At 42.2% G+C, this 23,489-nt stretch overlaps 1 protein-coding gene across 6 annotated transcripts; it reads right to left on the bottom strand.

Moving 5' to 3' along the window:
- Positions 1-10,043: 10,043 nt before the first annotated feature.
- On the bottom strand, positions 10,044-23,489 carry LOC125249339. 6 transcript variants are annotated; one of them, XM_048161621.1, is made up of 7 exons: positions 23,310-23,485; positions 22,659-22,717; positions 22,437-22,522; positions 20,620-20,714; positions 19,402-19,871; positions 17,797-18,924; positions 10,044-10,304 (listed from the first exon to the last, which is right to left on the bottom strand). In XM_048161621.1, exon 6 carries the CDS (start codon positions 18,747-18,749, stop codon positions 17,832-17,834), a length of 918 nt encoding a protein of 305 aa, XP_048017578.1. In that variant the 5' UTR covers positions 18,750-18,924; positions 19,402-19,871; positions 20,620-20,714; positions 22,437-22,522; positions 22,659-22,717; positions 23,310-23,485; the 3' UTR covers positions 10,044-10,304; positions 17,797-17,831. The 6 variants fall into 6 exon arrangements, with proteins under 6 accessions (XP_048017578.1, XP_048017579.1, XP_048017577.1 ...); XM_048161622.1 differs by lacking the exon at positions 10,044-10,304 and having other exon boundaries at positions 17,537-18,924; positions 22,659-22,714; positions 23,310-23,489; XM_048161620.1 differs by lacking the exon at positions 10,044-10,304 and having other exon boundaries at positions 17,537-18,924; positions 23,310-23,484.

Genomic DNA, 23,489 nt, shown 5'->3' with positions numbered 1-23,489 from the left:
TCAGAACAAGGATGTCTCACTCAGATTATAATCCGAATCTTGGTTTATTACATGTGCATAGATGTGTGGTTCTGTGAATACAAAATACAAATATAAATATGGATATAAACATATATAAAACAAACACAATATTAATAAAGCTTACTTAATAAAATACTGATCAATAATGGAAAAAATATAACACTATTACAATATCTATTATGAAATACTTGAATAAATGGAGTTTGTGTTCAATACAATCCAAACTATGTGTGTGCGCTAACACTGGGCATGAGCTGTGCACGTGAACATGGCTGCTGCTGCCCGTGCAAACTAAGATGTAAACAAAATTAATAAACAAATTAGGAGTGCATGCGCGCTACCTGAAATGCGACCGTGCATATGCATTTATAAGTTACAAATATAACTAATACTGACAGCAAATGGCATACATAAATATGGAATGTCAGTAACGTCATAGCAGTAGAACATAATCAAGTAATCAGACAATTTAAACACCTATACAGGCTAAACAGCGTTTATCTTAACATGCGCTGAGAATGCTCCGTAATGATTACTTACAGTGTGATGCACGCACACGCACAATCAATAAAAACCTCCTCCGATTTGGATTATAACTATTTACTTTAAACTACAACTATATACAATATTCAGCCGAACTCCTTTTCCCATTATCAACCACCTGATCTCTTCTCCGTCACTTCGCGAACTCTGGTGGAAAGTTTTGGAATAGTCCATTTCGCGCTGAATGACAGGGTGACTGGGAGAGTCCATTTATCAAAGGGGGACACTTTCTACAGCCGCCCCCAAATTCACAGTGTGAATTTGCCAACCTAAAGTGTCTTTGTTAGTCAGGGAGAGGGGGCAGACAAATAATCTTGGTTACAGGCCGGGTGTAAGTTCTGTCTTTAACTTCTACTTCCACAGATCTGACTCTCTTGTCTAACCCAGGAAAAACCTCAACAATTCTCCCTACAGGCCAAAGAGCACGGGGCAGTTGCTGGTCCATGATCATGACTTTGTCACCGACCTGCAGGTCAGCTTCTTCCGTCTTCCATTTCTGTCTAATCTGTAGGTTGGGTAGGTAGTGCCGAATAAAGTGCCTCCAGAAATGGTCAGCCAAGACTTGGCTATGTCTCCATCTCTTACGGCTCAGGAGTTCAGAGTCTTGGTATATCACCTGCGGTAATGAGGCATCTCGCCGCCCCATCAACAAGATGTTAGGAGTCACTGGATCTGGATCTGCAATGTCCGAAGAGGTGTAGCCGATGGGTTTGGAGTTGAGGATTCCTTCTATCTCTATGAAGACCGTTCTCAGCACTTCTTCTGTAACAGTCTGGACACCAATGGTGACATGCAGTACAGCCTTTAAAGAACGAATTTCTCTCTCCCAACATCCACCGAAATGAGGTGAACTGGGTGGATTAAAGATGAATCTGATCTGTTGGCTGGCGAGTTGGGATTGGAGCTCAGGGTGAAGGGCGCTAAATGACTCTTTTAGTTCCCTCTCTCCTCCTTTAAAGTTTGTACCTTGGTCTGCAAGCAGCTCAAAGGGTTTACCACGTCTGGAGATGAATCGTCTTAAAGCCATCAAGAAGGAATCTGTGTCCATGCTGGTGAGTATATCAATGTGGACGGCACGGGAAGTCATGCATTTGAAGATGATCCCCCATCTTTTTTCATTCCTGCGTCCCACCTTTATGGTGTAGGGTCCAAAACAATCTACACCTGTTGAGTAGAAAACAGGTTTATGGATCCTCAGTCTGGCAGGTGGAAGGTCTGCCATTCTGGGGAGATGTGGTTGTCCCCGCCATCTCTGACACTCTGGACACTGTCGTTGGTGGTTTCGTACTGCAGCACGTCTCCGTATCATCCAGTATTTCCTCCGAAGTTCAGCAAACACCCTATCTGGTCCTGGGTGATGCAACTGATTGTCATAGTCCTTGATTATCAATTTGGTGATCGGATGACGCGAGTCAAGGACAATAGGATGTATAGTATCTTCCTCTAGCTGGCTGGTCTGACGGAGGCGACCGGCAACTCGTATGAGTTCGATGTCCTCATCAAATTCAGGGGCTAAGCACAGCAAACGACTATTTTTTGGCAAAGGTTTACCTGCTCTGAGGTAGGATAGTTCCTCTGGAAATGACTCAGTCTGGCTTTGACGAAGGACTGCGAGTTCTGCCTTTCTGTAGTCATCTGCTGTTGGGATATGAGTGGCCGTCCCGTTGACATGGTGGATGTAAGCCTTAAGTAACTCTGGAAGTGTCTGGTACTTCTGTGGATCGGGAGTAGGTGGGGAGGAGATTGATAGACCAGTTTTTCTTAGTTCACCATCTTGGTCAAGGGTCGTTAACAGCGGCGTCTCTGGCCAGTGGTCAGTTGTTTGTCTAAGAAATTTTGGCCCTTTGTTCCATCTGCTTTCCTGGCCTATGTCACAGAGAGATTTTCCCTTGGTGATGTCATCTGCAGGATTCTCCTTTGATGGCACATACCTCCAATTATCAGACTCTGTGAGTTCCTGGATTTCTGCCACTCTGGTGCCTACGAACACTTTAAAACGACAGGATTGTGATAGCAGCCAGGTAAGAACAGTTGTGGAGTCAGACCACAGAGTGACACTGTGGATGGGCAAAGTCAGCTCTGTCTTCAGGACTTTCGCGAGTTGTGCACCTTTGAGTGCTGCACATAACTCCAACCGTGGAATGGTTTGCTGTTTTTTCGGGGCTACCCGAGATCTAGCGGCAACAAAGGCTACTTCCACTTTACCTTCAGAGTTTTCAGTTCGTAAATAAGCCACAGAACCGTAGGCTCGTTCTGAAGCATCGCAGAAAATGTGGATCTGCCTTATGCTGGTAGGGTAATCCAGTTCTTTACTGCAGTAACACCTTGGCCAAGCAATGTGCTGTAGATCATCCAGCTCACTCTCCCAAGCTTTCCACAAGTTCAACAGTTCCTCAGGCAGTTGAGGATCATCCCACTCTCTTTTCTTGTCCCATAACCTCTGTACAATTACTTTGGCTCGTGTTGTGAATGGCACAATATAGCTAATGGGGTCATATTGGCTAGCGAGAATATGGTATATGCTCCGCATAGTTGGAAGTGGGTGGTCTGTCTGACGTTGCTTATAGGAGAGAGTGTCTGATGAGCAATGCCAATGTAACCCAAGAGTTGACTCCTGTGCATCTTGATGACCTTCGCTTAGCCATTGGACACTACTTTGAGATCGAGCATCAGCTGGCAGGTGGCTGATGACTGATGGATCATTGCTCGCCCACTGTCTTAAGTCAAAGCCTCCTGAACTTAAGAGGCTGCGGAGTCTGTCAACAAGATCTTTTGCTATTTCACTTGAGGTGAAGCTCTGAAGGCAGTTGTCAACATAGAAAGATCTCTCTACTGAAAACCGTGTGTCTTCAGACTCGCTGTGATCCAAGACGTGCTTCTGTAAAGCAAATGTTGCACAGCAAGGACTACACGTTGTTCCGAAGGGTAGAACTTGCCATTCATACACGTCTGGTGCCTGGTCTCTCTGAAGATCTCTCCTAATGAATCTCAGTAGCGGTTTGTCTTCAGGCAAAAGGTGTACCTGGTGAAACATTCCACGAATGTCACTACTAATAGCAATGGAATGTTCTCGGAAACGCAGAAGTACTGCCAGTAGAGAAGGACTGAGTGGTGGACCTGGGAGCAAGTACTCATTCAGGTTGTGGCCTTGGTAAGTGAACGAGCAGTTGAAGACGACCCTTTTCTTTCCATTGTGCTCTACCAGATGATGTGGAATGTACCAGCTCTCTCTGGAATGGTCCACTTGTTCAGGAGAGAGTTTTGTGATGTAGCCAGCTTGCTGTAACCTGACTATCTCCTCTTGGTAGGCTGCTGCTTGATCAGGATTCTTGTTCAGCCGATTCTCTATTCCCCTTAATTGTGGCAGAACAGCTTCTTTTGGTGCATGCAGACATGGCATACCTTTGGCACGTAAAAGAGGGGTAGCATAGCGCTGGATTCCTTTAACATCCACTCTCACGGTTTTGTTCTGGAGAATTTGGATGGACTCTTGGTCTTGCCTTGACCTTGTCAGTACTTTCTCGTTCCGATAGGGAAGAATGTCCATTTTCCACAGTTTCTCCACATCTGCATAGAGGTTGTTACTGGACCGTAAGCTGGTGAAGAGACATTGCTGTGAGGAAAGCCTGCTGGTTAGTTCTTGTGCTGGGCCCTGTAGTGTCCATCCTAGGCGTGTTCTCACAGCAGCAGGGCCACCAGGTGGACCCAGTCTGACTGGTTCTATGGGTGTGATGAGGTGAGGGCAGTCAGAGCCAATGAGGACTACTGGTTTCACTTTGTGAAGATGCTGCAGTGGCAGGCCTGCAAGGTGCTTGTACTTCTTCTGGAGTACCCGGACAGGATGCGTGTGCTCTGCTAAACTCAGGCCGTTGGCTGTGAAGGCACTCCGTATCCTAAAAGCCTTACAAGGGTTAGTCACTGAAGACACAGTGAAGGTCACGGCCACCCCGTGAATGGTCTGTGTGTCTTGCCTGACTGTACGAAGCACAAAGTCCTTTGGCTGTCCCTTTAGATTCAACTTCTGCACTGCCTCGTGTAGGATAATGGTCCGTTCTGACCCATCATCTAGAATTGCGTATGCTTCCATGGATTTGTTGCCATTTTGGAGCAGAACTTTAGTCACCTTCAGCAGGATTTTGTTGTCACTAGTTGGACGATCCACATACAAGACTGCACTGGCTGGAACTGCTTCTTCTGTGGATCTACTTTGGTCGTTTACCTCATGTAGTGCCTGGAGATGCTTCCTGTTACAGGATGGACAAAGGGCTTTCAGTGTGCAGTTGGCTGCAATTAAAAACAAGATGGCGCCGCGCATGGCAGCCTCAGTGCTTAGCTCTTCAGTGTTTGTACTGTTTTTGTTAGTTTTTCCTGTTTTTTGTTGTTCAAACACCATCAGTTTTACCAGGGATGAACTGCTGAACATTCGGCAGTACACACCACAAAATCTTTTACCGGATTTCGATTATTCAGACGTTTTGTTGAATGTTGTAGTCGGCGGAGCGGCAGCGCTGTTTAGACGCTTCAGGACGCGCAGACGGGGAAAGCGCGCCGGCGCCCTCGTGAAGCTCAGACAGCGCGGATTAAGAACGCCGCTGCCTAGCATCCATCTGGCGAATCTCCGCTCTCTGCCCAACAAAACGGACGAACTCCTTCTGCTCTCCCGGACAAATAAGGATTTTTCGAACTCGGCTGCTCTGTGCTTCACGGAAACCTGGCTGAACGACGCCATTCCGGACAGCGTGTTAAGTCTGCCGGGCTTTCAGCTGTTTAGATCAGATCGCAACGCAGAATCAACGGGGAAATCGTGCGGCGGCGGGACGTGCTTTTACATCAATGAAAGGTGGTGTTCAGATGTAACAGTGTTAAAGAAGATGTGCTGTCCCGATCTTGAAATACTCTTCATTAACTGCAAGCCGTTCTATTCGCCGCGGGAGTTTTGCTCGTTCATTCTGGTGAGCGTCTACATTCCTCCGCAAGCGCACGTGAGCTTGGCTTTACAGATACTCGCTGATATGATCACAGAAAGCGAGCAACAACACCCGGACTCTGTTTTAATCATTCTCGGGGACTTTAATAAAGCGTTTCTCTCACGTGAACTGCCTAAATACAGACAGCATGTTACTTGTCCCACCAGAGACAGTAATATACTCGACCATTGTTACACAGCAATAAAGGATGCATATCACTCTGTCCCACGAGCTGCTTTGGGGCTCTCTGATCACTGTTTAGTTCATCTCATACCGACCTACAGGCAGAAACTGAAATCAGCTAAACCTGTAGCAAAGACTGTAAAGAGATGGTCCACCGAAACAGAGCGGGCTTTACAAGCCTGTTTCGAATGGACTGATTGGAGTGTTTTTGAAGCTGCTGCCACCGATCTGGACGAGCTCACAGAGACTGTAACTTCATATATCAGTTTCTGTGAGGATTTGTGCATTCCTACAAAGACTCATTTAACTTACAATAACGACAAACCCTGGTTCACTGCAAAATTCAGCCAGCTCCGTCAGGCCAAAGAAGATGCTCGCAGAAATGGGGACAGAGTCTTGTACAAACAGGCCAAATACACACTGGAAAAGGAGATCAGAGTGGCAAAGAGGAATTATTCTGATAAACTTCAGAATCAGTTCTCTTCTAATGACACAGCTTCAGTGTGGAAAGGTCTGAAAGTTATCACCAACTACAAGACACCATCCCCCAGCTCTGTGGAGAATCAACGACTGGCAGACGATCTGAATGGGTTTTATTGCAGGTTTGAAAAAACACCATTCACACCTCCAACATCCCCCCTCTCCCTCACACCTGCAATTCAGTTCAGTGAAGATGACATGCGCCAGGTCTTCAGAAAGAACAAGAGAAGAAAGGCACCAGGCCCAGACAGCGTTTCACCAGCCTGTCTGAAAACCTGCGCTGACCAGCTGGCCCTCATCTTCACACAGATCTTCAACAGATCACTGGAGCTGTGCGAAGTCCCCTCATGCTTCAAACGCTCCACCATCATGCCCGTCCCAAAGAAACCCAAAATTACTGGTCTTAATGACTACAGACCTGTGGCTCTAACGTCTGTGGCCATGAAGTCATTTAAAAGACTGGTTCTGGCTTATCTGAAGGACATCACTGGACCCTTACTGGACCCCCTGCAGTTTGCTTACCGAGCAAACAGGTCTGTGGACGATGCAGTCAATATGGGACTGCATTATGTTCTCCAGCATCTAGACAGACCAGGGTCTTATGTGAGGATCCTGTTTGTGGACTTCAGCTCTGCTTTTAACACCATCATCCCATCACTCCTCCAGCCCAAACTAACCCAGCTCTCCGTGCCCACCTCTGTCTGTCAGTGGATCACCAGCTTCCTGACAGACAGGCAGCAGCTAGTGAGGCTGGGAAAATTCTCATCCAGCACCTGCACCATCAGCACTGGCGCCCCTCAGGGCTGTGTCCTCTCCCCACTGCTCTTCTCCCTGTACACCAACGACTGCACCTCCATAGTCCCCTCTGTCAAGCTCCTGAAGTTTGCGGACGACACCACACTGATCGGCCTCATCCAGGACGGTGATGAGTCTGCTTACAGACTGGAGGTTGAACAGCTGGCTGTCTGGTGCAGTCTTAACAACCTGGAGCTCAACACGCTCAAGACAGTGGAGATGATCGTGGACTTCAGGAGAAACCCCCCTGCTCTCCCCCCACTCACCATCATGAACAGCACTGTGACTGCAGTGGAGTCATTCAGGTTCCTGGGCACCACCATCTCCCAGGACCTGAAGTGGGACAACCACATCGAATCCATTGTGAAAAAGGCCCAGCAGAGGTTGTACTTCCTTTGCCAGCTGAGGAAGCTCAACCTGCCACAGGAGCTGCTGAAACAGTTCTACTCTGCCATCATCGAATCCATCCTCTGCACTTCAATTACCGTCTGGTTCAGCTCAGCTACCAAATCTGACCTCAGAAGACTACAGAGGGTAGTCCGGTCTGCTGAGCGAATCATTGGCACAACCCTCCCCACTCTGCAAGAACTGTACCTAGCCAGAGTGAGAAAAAGAGCAAAGAAGATCACTCTGGACCCCTCACATCCAGCATACTCCCTCTTTGAACTGTTGCCATCTGGTCGACGCTACAGAGCCCTGAGCACCAGAACGACCAGACACAGGAACAGTTTCTTCCCTCAAGCAATTCATCTCATGAACACTTGACAAACACGGAACACAAAACACTATTACACATTATTACTTAAAACACTTATTTATATTTCAATTTGCACACATAACTGTACATTCAATTGTCTATATTATATATTGTTTTTTGCTTTTTTTGCACTTTATCTATCTTGTAAATTTGTATATTATTATTTTATTCTTTTATTATGTGTCTTGTCTTGTCGCTGTTACTCTGTTGCACTGTGGAGCTTCTGTCACTAAAACAAATTCCTAGTATGTGTAAACAACATACCTGGCAATAAAGCTCTTTCTGATTCTGCATGATGACCACGCCCACAGCGCCAGCATCTGTTTTGGCCTTTAATCCAAGTCACCTTCTGCTCCTTGCTGAGTAACTTGAAATTTTCACAGCCATTCAGGAAATGTCTGTTGTTGTCGCAGTATGGACAGTAAGCGTTCACCCCTTCTCTCTTAGCAGCAGCTGGTTTGGGTGGATGACCTGGTGATGCTGGGCTGGCCTGTGGTTTCTCTGTACCAAGGAGGATGGTAGTGGGTTTGCGGGGTTGCCTGGAGTCTCTCCTCATCTCCCTTCTCTGCAGTTATGACACTTTGGACTGACTGGTATATTCTGTATGGTCCTCCTGAACTTGAAGCTCTTACTCAAGCCAGTCTGCAAAGTCTAGCAATGTGAGGATGAGTGTACCTCTTGAAACTGGACCTGAGGTCATGTGGCAGTTTGCTCATCAGTCTGGATACATGTGACCCGCATTCCAGCTCGACATTGCCTTTCTGGCCCAGTTGTTCCAACATACTAACCAGGGAACGCACTTGGAGTCCAAACATGCGAAAAGCTTTCACATCTCCACTGCGGATGTTTGGTCCATCCATCAGTTCTGCAATGCGTTGTAAGGCTAACTGATGGGGCTGGCCATACATCTTATCGAGGGCTCTCATAGTGTTTGAGAAAGGGAAGCGTGAGTTGCTGTACGAGTCCGCCACAAGTAATGCTTCCTCCAACTTAAGATGGTCAGTGAGGATCTGGTACTTGAATCGCTCGGTTGCATCTGTAGGGAAAACACCCTAGGAAGTAAAATTAGCTCAAATGAATAAAGAGTTGTTTAGATTACGACCGAGCAACTGATTCGTCCAGCGTTCATTTGCTCGAGCCGTAATAAGCTCTTGTAACGGATATAAATATCCAACAATCGTGAAAACACTGATTAGAGCACGGTAACTTGAAATCGACAGTTTAAGACATTAAATCATAAAGCACATAATACAAGACACTTTCTTTTTAAAATCTACAAGAGATTTTATTTATTCTAACACAAACTAATCTAACACAAAGGCACGCACATACACACACACACACGCACATACATTCATACGCGTTGCAGTAAGAAGGAAATGAGAGAGAAAGAGTTTTGAAAGAGAGAGAGAGAGAGAGAGAGAGAGAGAGAGGTGATCTGATTAACCGAATTCCTATCAATGCATTTCAAAGACCAGAACGAACCATGAATCATTCATTTAAATGCACCAGTTCAGTTTTCATCTGGAGGTACTTGCTTGCGTTGGCTTAAAGGTGAATTTCCCTCGTCGTGCAGAGAGGGGTTTCCCAAGTCGATGATTGGTCCAGATCAGGTCCGTGTGGAACAATGAAGGAAGTCTCTTTGTCGCTGGAGTTGAAGCGGCAAAAGTCGTTGGTTGAACTTTGCGGCGGAAATTAGAACACGAGACTTTCAGCGGTAAAGGAGAATTAAGTAAAAGAAAAGAAAAGTGAGTGAAGGTTGAATGGCTTGAATGAGCTGCTTGTCTGTTCTTTCTTGTTACTCCATTGTTCTTGGTACTTGTCTTGGCTTCTTTTCCCAGAACAGAACCAACTCCCTGTTCGTTTACTAACCAACTTCTCCCCCGTTTAGTGACCAACCTCTCCCCCCAACTTCTCCGTTTACTATCTTGCAATATGATCATTTAAACTTAGTTGTTTGTCACACCTCTGAGGAGTCCTGGCCAATCAGACATTGTCCTGTTTCAAGAGGGCCTTCCTCTGACCCCAATAAAACATAAGTGTTACATCCTGTTTCTGCTTCAGCAGAGAGTGCCATTTTAACATAATTTCTATTAAATGGAATACAATACATTTTAAACAGATTTCATTCAAGCCATGATTTAAGAAAGATGAAAAGAAATAGATCAAGTCCAAATAAGGCATACTTTCAGTCATTCAGTCAAGAGTTAACACATTTACATGAATTGTGAGTGTTCTAAAGCCTAACTGTTTACAGGTAGTACTTGTGGACACATAATGCAAAATGTATGTAGTTAAAAGATGTTTGATAAGTCCGTTAAAATTGTTGGAACAATTTTGAAGCAGATTTATTTGTTCAACAGTCTCTTTGGCTTTCCTGTGAAGTAAAGAAACAAAAGGGTCTGGATTGTCTCTCTGTCTTCTTGGGTGACCCTTTGGTATGTCGCTTCTGCTATCAGGAAGCATGTGTCGTAAAAGTAATCAGCCTGGCTTTATCTGCAGACGGGCCGGAGCCGGAACCCCAATTCTGAATTAGAATTATGTTTTGAAAGAATCATCTGAATGATTCATTTGTCTGGTTCGTCCACAGTTGCTACATATCCCCCCTTTGTTCGGCGATGTGTTGAGATGAAGACATCGGCGGACACTGTGGAAAAATGGACAGAAGCAGACACACACAAAGCAACAACAAAACAACACCTCCATGATTGACCACTATACTGGTGCAGGGAATTCGATTATCTGAGTACTAATGGATTAAGTTTGAATTTTAGGAGTGTTATTCTACATTGTCTCAGTATGTTAATGCTTGGATCAAATTGTGTGATTTAAATTGTTTGTTTCCTTCTCTTCTAAATTGTTCTAGGTTGTTCTGGTGACATCATTTGTGGTAAAAATGATGTGACCCATCATGGAGCTCTCTCGGGCTCACATTTGAATTTTCAAATGGCTTTCAGACCTTAGGCGTGGTGCGTCAATCCTAATGTCATGACCTTGACCCTTATGGGGCAGTCAGGTATTTTACCTTATAAAGAAGAAGGGAAAGAGAGGAAGAGGAAAACAAAACAAAATAAAACAGTTAAGTGTTTCCTGGTATGGCTAACACTACTGCGTGCATCTAAGGTGTCATGTATCAGCTTAATGAAAGGTGTTCTACTTGTTGTGCAGATGGTTGTATGGTTCTTATGGTGAATGTAGCTAAGTCGATGTTGAGCTAGGTTCTGAAACTAATATCTGTCTGTAGGAAGAGCATGTTGGTGAGTATGTTAATGTAGTGTAGTGTAAAATGTAATGTAGTGCAGTGTATGTATGGTCAGATCTGGTTCAGTCTGTCTTGCTCCCCCCTTTTCTTGAAGGGCTTAGATGAAGATTGGCTCTTTGCATCTTGGGCTTGGGACGAGGGATCATCCCTAATTTGATGGGAGTCAGTCCAGTGAGGCAGGAAGTTCTTTGGCAGAAGGTGGGAGGAAGTTTGACATGGCTGTGTTGAGCTGTGGTGCAAAACTTTGTCTCCTACGTTGCCTTCCTTTTGTAATGCCTTCTGGTTGTGACAGACTGTCTGACCTGTGCTTACTGTGCTTACTGTTGTTACTGTTGCACAAGCATGGTTCTTGAGATGGGAACTCGTTGGGTTTATTGGTGGGTGATGAGTAACCAGAACTGTGTTCTCTGGTACTACTGAGTTTTCAGCGGTGTTTGGCTGCAAGAGACCGCTTCGTTCTGTGCTGTTGTAGAACAGGTGGCAGTCATCTCCATTTGGAAGGTGGATCAGATGATCACTGACCTTCCGTTCCGTCTCTAGTCATAACAAGGGTGACTCATCCTTGTGATCGTCGCTGTTTATGTTGTTTGCAAAGAACGCTGTAATTTGCCTCATCAGTTGTTCCATGTCTTCTGAGGTGGAACTGTCTTGTTCTTGGGCGTTCTTGTTCTCAGTGCTGTGTTTAACTGAGTGATGCAGAGGTGGGTTCCGCCGTCGTTTACCCACAGTGGATGCATTTGAATGTGTTGGTTGGTGGACTTTAGCTGTCCAGTTTGGATCCCAGATGTTTCTTTCTGGTGGGTTTCTTGAGAAGTGTGGCTGGTCCCATGACATTTTCCAGCTGTCGGTGTGGAAGCTGTCAGTGGCATGGGGGTCACGTTCTCCGTGTCCTTTATGACAGGCTGTGGCATTGTCATGCCACTGGCCGTCTTGCAGTGCACGGCTTGGGTCTTGGCTGCCAGGAGTTTGAAATTGTGACTTTTTTCAAACCTTTCTTTGAGTTCATCTTCTGTTTGATGTAGGCCTTGTGTGTCAAGTCACGTAGCTGTTGGATTGACATTGTGCTTGGGCAGGCCATGACGCCAAGATGGTGACTTAGTCCAGGGTGCAGGTTTCTCAGGAAGAGGGTTTTGAAGTTCACATCCTCTTCAAGTTCCGGTTCGTGATGTGCACCTAAGTAGGCTTGTCGGAAACGGTTGTAGTAAGCTTGGGGAGTCTCTTGTCGACCTTGTTTGGTTTCCAAGGCGACTAGCAGTCCATGTTCAGACTCTGGGCCTGTAAATTCTTTGATCAGTGACTCACGTAATAGCTGGTAGTTGTGCTTAACGTGAACAGGTTGTCGATCTAAGAAGCTTCGTACCTCGGGGCTGGATGTGGACCTGAGGAGATACAACCTGTCTCCGTCAGTCACATTGGGTCTCACCTCTAGGTAGAAGTCAATATCTCGGAGATAAGTCTGGATGTTGTGGTTCTCCATGGAGTTCGGGTTGAACTGTGTGATGTTCTTAGCCAGCTTGTCAAGGTCTTTAAGGGTCATCTCGTGCGCAACTTTGGGGTCTGCATGGATGAGCTCTCTTTGGTTGACAGGGAAGAATCCTGTAGTGAAGGCCGGTGATGTTGTGGGTTTTGGCCATTCATTCCTTCCGTTGCATGGCGGTTCTTGGATGGGGGGCTCTGTTCTGCTCAGCAGTGGTGATGCTGAGGGAGGCCCCTCCCTTCTTGACTCTGGTTTCTGGGTGTGAACATGTTTAAGTTCATTTCTGACCACGTAGAGCTTGCCGTTGGCATCGTCTAATTGTTGGTTTAGATGGTCCATCTCAGTGCTGTACCATTTCAAATGGTCTTCCAGAGCATTGATTTTAAAGTTCTTATCTTTAATGTCAGAATTGGCATTTTCTAGTTGGTTTACCAGGTGACATTGGACGGTCTTTAATTCCTGCTTGTCACGTTCCGCAACTGCAAGGGCTTCTTGGAGCTTGTCAACTTGTTCCTTTGTTTCTTGCTCCACAAGTTTGTCTTGAGCTTTCACCTTGAGCTGGTCTGTGCAGCGTTGGATGTGCATCAGCTCTCTCAGGAACTCAGTGGTCTGACGCTTGAAGTCGTCCTGGACTTTCACTTCCAGCTTGTCTATGCGGCTCTGGGCACGTGTCAGCTCCTCCTGTAGGTGGGTGATGTGCTTGTCGCTTAGTTTCAGCTGGGCTGTGAAGGCAATGCTTAGAGAATTGGTTATCTTGCCTAGTTCAGTGTGGTCTTGGTTCTGGCTTGAATCATGTGTCGGGAATCTTCTCAGAATTATGATTATTATTAAAAATAATAACAGTTCAATTGTCTTTGGCATGAGGCAGTTTGTAATGCCGCTGAGCCAGGCGTCCACATCTTGGGCAGTGGGGTTTTCCGTCTGCGACATGTTGGCACGCTGGGGAGAAGAGACTGACACAGATCTGTGTGGGGTGCAAGCCTATATGTGGTGGAACAGCTAAGTGTCGTTCAGTGAATGTACACCAATAGTGAAGTGTGGCTACGTGTTGGTCTCAGTGTGTATACAGGAAGGCTAGTGAGGAGAAGGCTTTGTCACTCAACTGAGTAAGGGAAAGAGAAAGAGAAAAAGTTAAAACAAATTTCAATAGACAAAATATTTCCTATAAATATTTTCTATCAATGAAAAACTGTTTTCAACTCGTGATGTGAGGACTTTGTCACTCAACTGAGTAAGGGAAAAGAGAGGAAATGTTAAAACAAATTGTAAGTTTTTTTTTCAATTTAGAGAAATATTTATTTCCAATAAATATTTTCTATTAATGAAAAGCTGTTTCTAAAATAAAAGAAAAGAAAATATATATTATTGTTTATGTTCGCAAGGACAATAATACAATAATAATGCTGATACCTCTTTTCTTAGTTTGACAGGATTGACACCACACACCTTCAGTTGAACTGCTTACCAGGGATGCTGTGAAGGCAACGGTTGCTCAACACTTGTCTCTGTTAAATGTTCTTGGAGGAAATGTCAAAATTTAAATTGCGTTTACAAATGCAGGGAGTATGGAGAACCCAAAAGGGTTTGATTAAAATCAAATACCTAATGAATTGTTTCTTTGGAAAGATTGTGTTTCTCTTTCTTTAGAATTGATTGATGGTTCGTCCAAGCTTGATCCCTACAAAAGTGAAGAATAGGATGGAAGAAAGCAGGAGAGCACAGGAAAGATGTGAGGAAAAGGAAAGGAGAAGAAAGGAGACCAGATCCACAAATGGCTCTGAAGCCTTTGTCTAATTACGAGTTTAGAATTGGTAGTTGATGAACAACTAACACATGAGAATAAAATTTTAGTAAGAGAGGGTTGTCTCTGATTGGTTTGAAACTCGTAATAAGTTATCAATGTCTCCAAAAAAGGCTCAGGTGTGTCGTTCCTAAGCTAGAATACAAAGAGGAAAGGAAAAAGGTAAGAAAATTACGTCAATGAAAATAACAGGATGAAATAAGGAAAAGGGAATTAAACAGCGGTGAATGAATAAATAAAATAGAGTGGCTAAGTGAATAACCAAGAAAGAAAAGAAAGATAACGCAATAAAACAATGAGCAAATGTGAGTCAAAATTAGGAAAAACTTTGGTGGAATAAGTTTGCTTAAACTTCTAAAGTTCAAGGCTTATTCATACCTAAAGTAATTCGATCTAAAATAGAATTCTAGATTTATGAAAATTATGAAATTAGAAATAATGGAAATTTGGAAATGTAGAGATCATTTAGAATTACTTTCTAGGAAAACGTAGGATTTCAATTTCGATTTAATTGGTTTTATTAAATTCAAATTTGACAATTAAAAATTGTAAACCAGTATTTCTTTTTCAAGTCAAATGCAGGTAAAGCAATTAGTAACTGTAAATCAATATTTTCCTTTTCAAGTAAAATATAGGTAAAGTAATAAGTGAGAAAGTTAAAAGGGAAAGTATGAAGGAAAGACCAACAAGTGTACATAAAGTTGAAGTGTTTTAAGTGGTTAAATCACTTTATAGTTGCTAAAACAGACACTGTGTTCACACAATGATGTTAACTAGATTAGCTTTGAGGCTAAAGGCTTTAGCATACGAACTTCGGTGTAAAAAAACTACAGAGGTTAGCTTAGCAACACCGTGCGGTTTGTTTACAATGACGTTCTTCCGGAAGCGTTGGTTAAGACTTCCGTGCCACGACTGTAACTATGGCGACCAAACAAAATGATAGTGGCGAACATGTGAATTACATCAAATACATGTAACTGTACAAATGAAAGACACATGCACGTACAATCAAGCATTACGTGAAATGTCGCCGCATTTCAACTCTATAAATAAGAGACACCACTCGTAGCTGTTTTACGACGTGGGGCTTAAACTTAAAGCGATAGCTTCTGCTGTAATAGATGAAAAATCGCGACCTCGGCGGGTCTCTATGTGCACGCAAAATATAACAGGTTCAAAAGCTTCACTTGGTCAGTTTCAAATCACTTCCCATTAAATTGCGCTCGTACACCCGTAGTGTTGTACGAGCTCAAACAAGCAAGCGTATAGCGTTTAGCAAAAAGGGAGAATATAGCAGCTTGAGTACAGTGGAACACGCACTATAATCAGTTTAGCTATGAATATAAAACAAGCAAGCGTATAGCGTTACTGTTTAACAGAGGGAGAATATAGCAGCTTGAGTACAGTGGAACACGCACTATAATCAGTTTAGCTATGAATATAAAACAAGCAAGCGTATAGCTTTACTGTTTAACAGAGGGGGAATATAGCAGATTGAGTACAGTGGAACACGCACTGACACTTTAGCTATAACTATATAGTTTTAGAAACAGATCGAGGAACACGCTCAATCTTGCCGTTCTGTGAGGAGAGTATTCGTCCTACACATAGGTATTTTAACTATTGCAGTTTAGTTTCAATTCAGCTCTCTGATACACAATAACGTTATTATAGCTATTTGAATGACGCTGGAACACGCAGACATCAGGATAGCTATAAACAAGGCATTCTAGAATTTAAGGAACACGCTTAATTCTTACCTTATTGTGATATCATAGATCTGAAATTTACTGCAGACTGGAGTTTAGAGACAAGACAGCAGACTGGGGTTACAGCTCTTACTCATTCAGGCACTCGTTCAAACGTGCGCGCTGCATACGTCACACGAACACTGAGGGGTTTAATAATTTGCGTTGATAAAAAGAAAAATGACTTGATATGTGCTCCAAATTTAGATTAAACTGCCCGAATTATCCTCCACCATTACTGTAGGGAAAACACCCTAGGAAGTAAAATTAGCTCAAATGAATAAAGAGTTGTTTAGATTACGACCGAGCAACTGATTCGTCCAGCGTTCATTTGCTCGAGCCGTAATAAGCTCTTGTAACGGATATAAATATCCAACAATCGTGAAAACACTGATTAGAGCACGGTAACTTGAAATCGACAGTTTAAGACATTAAATCATAAAGCACATAATACAAGACACTTTCTTTTTAAAATCTACAAGAGATTTTATTTATTCTAACACAAACTAATCTAACACAAAGGCACGCACATACACACACACACACGCACATACATTCATACGCGTTGCAGTAAGAAGGAAATGAGAGAGAAAGAGTTTTGAAAGAGAGAGAGAGAGAGAGAGAGAGAGAGAGAGGGGTGATCTGATTAACCGAATTCCTATCAATGCATTTCAAAGACCAGAACGAACCATGAATCATTCATTTAAATGCACCAGTTCAGTTTTCATCTGGAGGTACTTGCTTGCGTTGGCTTAAAGGTGAATTTCCCTCGTCGTGCAGAGAGGGGTTTCCCAAGTCGATGATTGGTCCAGATCAGGTCCGTGTGGAACAATGAAGGAAGTCTCTTTGTCGCTGGAGTTGAAGCGGCAAAAGTCGTTGGTTGAACTTTGCGGCGAAACTTAGGACACGAGACTTTCAGCGGTAAAGGAGAATTAAGTAAAAGAAAAGAAAAGTGAGTGAAGGTTGAATGGCTTGAATGAGCTGCTTGTCTGTTCTTTCTTGTTACTCCATTGTTCTTGGTACTTGTCTTGGCTTCTTTTCCCAGAACAGAACCAACTCCCTGTTCGTTTACTAACCAACTTCTCCCCCGTTTAGTGACCAACCTCTCCCCCCAACTTCTCCGTTTACTATCTTGCAATATGATCATTTAAACTTAGTTGTTTGTCACACCTCTGAGGAGTCCTGGCCAATCAGACATTGTCCTGTTTCAAGAGGGCCTTCCTCTGACCCCAATAAAACATAAGTGTTACATCCTGTTTCTGCTTCAGCAGAGAGTGCCATTTTAACATAATTTCTATTAAATGGAATACAATACATTTTAAACAGATTTCATTCAAGCCATGATTTAAGAAAGATGAAAAGAAATAGATCAAGTCCAAATAAGGCATACTTTCAGTCATTCAGTCAAGAGTTAACACATTTACATGAATTGTGAGTGTTCTAAAGCCTAACTGTTTACAGGTAGTACTTGTGGACACATAATGCAAAATGTATGTAGTTAAAAGATGTTTGATAAGTCCGTTAAAATTGTTGGAACAATTTTGAAGCAGATTTATTTGTTCAACAGTCTCTTTGGCTTTCCTGTGAAGTAAAGAAACAAAAGGGTCTGGATTGTCTCTCTGTCTTCTTGGGTGACCCTTTGGTATGTCGCTTCTGCTATCAGGAAGCATGTGTCGTAAAAGTAATCAGCCTGGCTTTATCTGCAGACGGGCCGGAGCCGGAACCCCAATTCTGAATTAGAATTATGTTTTGAAAGAATCATCTGAATGATTCATTTGTCTGGTTCGTCCACAGTTGCTACACATCCTCAGGCAGAATGTTCTCCAATGCTATTCTCAGTCTAGAGAACTCTCTAGGATCAGAGGATGTTAGGAAGGGAATGGTTGGCGCAGGGCCTCTATACATTTTTTCTTGTGTTGATGGAGGTTGGTAATAAGCTCGTCTGTTGTCTAGATGAGGAGGTGCCATCCGCTCATATGCTGGGGTCTCGAATTGAGGATATGGAATGTACTGGGAGGAACGAGAGTACCTGGGCTGAGGTGGGTCACTGTAATGCACTTGTGGTGACACTTTCTCACGCATTGAACCAGAAATGTCCATATTTCTGAAATCCTCATTTAATCCATAGGCCTCATCCATCGTAGCTGGGTGCAGTTCTCTCATTGAAGTAGGTGGCGTTGGTGGCTTTGTCCGGGGGGCTGGAATGGGACGGAACCTTTGTGGAGTCTCAGGGCTCGCCAATGGAGTAAAGTGACTTGGAGATGGCACTTGTGAAGTCACTGGCCTGTAGTGGGCTTCTCTTTCTGACTTAAGACTTTGAAGCTCCTGATGTAACTTGGCATTCTGTTGTTGCATCTCCTGCAACGCCAAAATAACCTCTGGAAGCTGACTGGTTTGTCGCCGCAAGTCTGCATTCTCTTGTTTCATCAACTGCAGCATGGCTGTAAGCTCTACTTCCTCTTCTCCTCGCCCATCAGATGCACTTTGCCATTCATCTCTCAATGTCCACTTATCATGATCAAACTCTTGACTGACAGGAGAAGTCGATCTGGTGTGTGCTACCATACTTGGTGACTGGACTCTGCTTTGGCTGCGGTCTGGGAGTGGCTGTCGATGTGGCAATGGCTCACCAAGCTCGTAATCCACTAAATGAGTTGGTGGGTTGATCCGTCTTCGTGGACGCACAACAGGCGCTTCTCTCTCGGGTTGAGACATCTCTGTAGCAATTCACTGCATCCGGCTCGAAGGACCATGAAAAATCTTGTGATTCTTTATCTAATTGCTAGTCCGGGTTCGGTTGAAGGCTACAGTTTGTCCGGTCAGAACAAGGATGTCTCACTCAGATTATAATCCGAATCTTGGTTTATTACATGTGCATAGATGTGTGGTTCTGTGAATACAAAATACAAATATAAATATGGATATAAACATATATAAAACAAACACAATATTAATAAAGCTTACTTAATAAAATACTGATCAATAATGGAAAAAATATAACACTATTACAATATCTATTATTAAATACTTGAATAAATGGAGTTTGTGTTCAATACAATCCAAACTATGTGTGTGCGCTAACACTGGGCATGAGCTGTGCACGTGAACATGGCTGCTGCTGCCCGTGCAAACTAAGATGTAAACAAATTAGGAGTGCATGCGCGCTACCCGAAATGCGACCGTGCATATGCATTTATAAGTTACAAATATAACTAATACTGACAGCAAATGGCATACATAAATATGGAATGTCAGTAACGTCATAGCAGCAGAACATAATCAAGTAATCAGACAATTTAAACACCTATACAGGCTAAACAGCGTTTATCTTAACATGCGCTGAGAATGCTCCGTAATGATTACTTACAGTGTGATGCACGCACACGCACAATCAATAAAAACCTCCTCCGATTTGGATTATAACTATTTACTTTAAACTACAACTATATACAATATTCAGCCGAACTCCTTTTCCCATTATCAACCACCTGATCTCTTCTCCGTCACTTTGCGAACTCTGGTGGAAAGTTTTGGAATAGTCCATTTCGCGCTGAATGACAGGGTGACTGGGAGAGTCCATTTATCAAAGGGGGACACTTTCTACACAGATAGTACATTTTAAAATATCAAATCCGATTTCTAAATAAATGTACACATCACCTATATTCAGATTCATCAATCACAATGATTTCATTCTGAATTTAATAAAAAGTGTAAATGTATCAAATAGTAAAATTGCTGACCCCTCAAATTCAGAATTATTAACATCTCCTTGTCTCTGTGAGTAATTGAATTGTGAAATTCAACCCTGTGAATTACCTGTTTGTCCTCCTGAGCCTTTTAAAGGGTTAGTTCACCCAAAAATGAAAATTCTGTCATTTATTACTTACCCTCATGCCGTTTCACACCCGTAAGACCTTCGTTAATCTTCAGAACACAAATTAAGGTATTTTAGTTGAAATCCGATGGCTCAGTGAGGCCTCTTAAATCAGTTCATGTGAGTACAGTGGTTCAATATTAATATTATAAAGTGACAAGAATATTTTTGGAGCGCCAAAAAACAAAAACAAAATAACGACTTATTTAGTGATGGCCAATTTCAAAACACTGCTTCATGAAGCATCGGAGTATAAATGAATCAGTGTGTCGAATCATGATTCAGATCGCATGTCAAACTGCCAACGGCTGACATCACATGACTTTGGCGCTCCGTACAGCAGATTCGACACACTGATTCATCTGTGCTCCGATGCTTCCTGAAGCTTTGTAAATCTGAAGTGAAATCGGCCATCACTAAATAAGTCGTTATTTAGTTTTTTTGGCGCTCCAAAAATATTCTTGTCACTTTATAATATTAATATTGAACCACTGTACTCACATGAACCGATTTAAATATGTTTTTAGTACCTTTATGGATCTTGAGAGAGGAAGTGTCCATTGCTCCCTATGGAGGCCTCACTGAGCCATCGGATTTCAACTAAAATATCTTAATTTGTGTTCTGAAGATTAACGAAGGTCTTATGGGTGTGGAACGACATGAGGGTAAGTAATAAATGACAGAATTTTCATTTTTGGGTGAACTAACCCTTTAACGAGAAGGCTGCTTTTATGGCTGGATGCTGATTGACACACCTTTTGACCATGTTCTCACATCCAGGACAACAAAATGATCAAGCAGACCTGAAACAAATGACCATGATTGAAATCACTTTAAATCCATTTAGTCATAAGTTATATCATACACTCAAAAAAATATTTCAGGCTAAACATAAGTTTTATGTAATTGAATTACATATAAAATTTCCATCCATTTGGATTACATAGTTTTTACATAAACAAAATAATAAACTTAATGTGATTCATATTTGTAAGTCATATGTAAATGAAATAGGTAAGATTTATCTAATAGTATGCCCAGTCTATATAACACTGCTTAGTGTTCACGTGTTTGCGCACTACTGAGTTAAAGTACCATTGACGCATGTGTCAGAGTTAATGAGTTAATTAAGTGATAAATTGAGTGATGATTGAGCATTATTGAAAACACCTGATGATAACAAGCAGAATCGCCAAAGGAGAAAATCACAATTTTTAAGCCACCATCGTGGAGATGAGGGTTTGCTTTAGTTGGGCTCTTGACCCTTCACTCTTTAATGTTAGTTTTTGTTTGGGCTGTTGTAACAGCTAGTCAAGCAAAGAGAAAAGATGATCAGGTGGTGTTGGTTATGTTATCACATAATCATTATTTGGTCTGAATCATTGAACTCATTTAGAGATCAATCTCTGAATTAGATTTACATTATTGATTACAGCAGCACTGGTATTCTACAGTAGAAAACCAGCTTTATACAACAACATAATCTGAAAAATCTCTCAAAAGTTCTGATCAAAAAAAAAAAGTTACGTGTTTAGAGACACAGACATCAAGAATCAGTCTGTGAATCTCAACAGTGGTGAGAATAATTAAGCAATGTTGCAGTGCATTCTGGGTGCCACCAATCAAAACTCATCCACAGCTCCCATCATGCATTGCTGCATGAATAAATTATGAGCTGAATTGTCTTAGTAATTTCCTTTATTGTCACTATTTTTTTTTCTGTTTTTCTGTGACTTTTTAGTAGCTTGTTTTCTAATGTTCAGAATTGATCTGTTGATCAGAATATGTTGCTTGTCACCGTTGTTGAGATTCACAGGCTGATTCTTGATGTCTGTGTGTGCCTAAAAGACAGACTTTTCTTTTTTTTTATTCTGAACAACTTTTGAGAATAACTTTGGATATATTGAATCACAGTGCTGCTGCAATCAATCATGCTAATTTATCTCAGAGATTGAGCTCTAAATTAGTTCAGTTATTCACACAAATAATGATTATGTGATAACATAACCAACACCACCTGATCATCTTTTCTCTTTGCTTGATTAGCTGTTACAACAGTCCAAACAAAAACTAATATTAAATGGTCAAAGGTCAAGAGCCCAACTAAAGCAAACCCTCATCTCCACGATGGTGGCTTAAAAATTGTGATTTTCTCCTTTGGTGATTCTGCTTGTTATCATCAGGTGTCTTCAATAATGCTCAATCATCACTCAATTAATCACTTAATTAACTCATTAACTCTGACACATGCTTCAATGGTACTTTAACTCAGTAGTGCGCAAACACGTGAACACTAAGCAGTGTTATATAGACTGGGCATACTATTAGATAAATCTTACCTATTTCATTTACATATGACTTACAAATATGAATCACATTAAGTTTATTATTTTGTTTATGTAAAAACTATGTAATCCAAATGGATGGAAATTTTATATGTAATTCAATTACATAAAACTTATGTTTAGCCTGAAATATTTTTTTGAGTGTAAGTGATATTGGAAAAATGAGGCATAGTTGTTCACCCAGTATACGCTGCTTCTCCTGGAACATGGTCTGCATGATGAATGATCTCTTGATCCTGGACCCGTGCAGTCCACCTGGAGATTATCTGAATGATATGTGGTTGTATATAAAGGGCAATTAATGACTGAACGTTACATACATACCGATAGCAGCACCATTAGTCAAGGACCTTATAAATATCTACTGGTACTGAACAAGTCAGAAACTAATTTAATACCCACCCCTGCTTATAATCATTGTTGTCTTGTTGTTGCTGCACAGGCTGTCTCTCCTCCAGCTGCTGAAAATAAAAAGTATGTTAGATTTATTAGAATGAATAGACCTTACACATAACGTTCACGTTAAACCAGTAAGTGGCGACAAACGAGAATATTTTGTTATAAACAACTCTAAATCATTGATTTGACTGCTTCACTGGCTGTCATTACAAAGAATTTAAGTAAACAAATCGTGAAGTAATTAACCGTCCTGATTAACCGTTTTATACAGATTTTATTGAATTTTCAATATGGTTCATATGAGCTTCAGGGAGGCCAGGCAGGGTCTAAAATAAAAAAAAAAAAAACACTTTACTACAGTTGCCGTTTAACGAATATAAGTGATTATTCTGCTGTTTATAGCATTAAACAGTGAACGTTACACTTAAAATAACTAAAATAAAAATATAAAACTGCGTCTCAGATCATTTTAACGTTAACGCTACCTCAGACCGCCTCACGGGGACAGCTCTCGTGCGCACATTAACCAAACATAATTTATTTATGAAACACATTTAGAAAACCAAAAACACTGCACTAACATTACTCATCACAAGTGATATTTAGTGTCACTTGGGCAAAAACGATGAATAAAAGCAGATTTGTAGGGCTCACCTTTTACTCCGTGTCCGTCTGCTGGAAGTCGACCTTACAGAACAAAACGATGCGCATGCGCAGTACTCAAGACTCTCCGAAAGTCCGTTAGTGCTCATTTAAAATTTCGAATTTGTCTCGCGCGTGCCCCATCCAATAAATCTCCTTCATTCACAAACACAACATATAATATATCCATGG

Source organism: Megalobrama amblycephala, linkage group LG16, assembly GCF_018812025.1.
Source record: "Megalobrama amblycephala isolate DHTTF-2021 linkage group LG16, ASM1881202v1, whole genome shotgun sequence".
Taxonomy (NCBI): Eukaryota; Metazoa; Chordata; class Actinopteri; order Cypriniformes; family Xenocyprididae; genus Megalobrama; species Megalobrama amblycephala.
The sequence above is the reverse complement of the archived record's forward strand: the minus strand, read 5'-3'. Positions and strand labels throughout refer to the sequence as shown.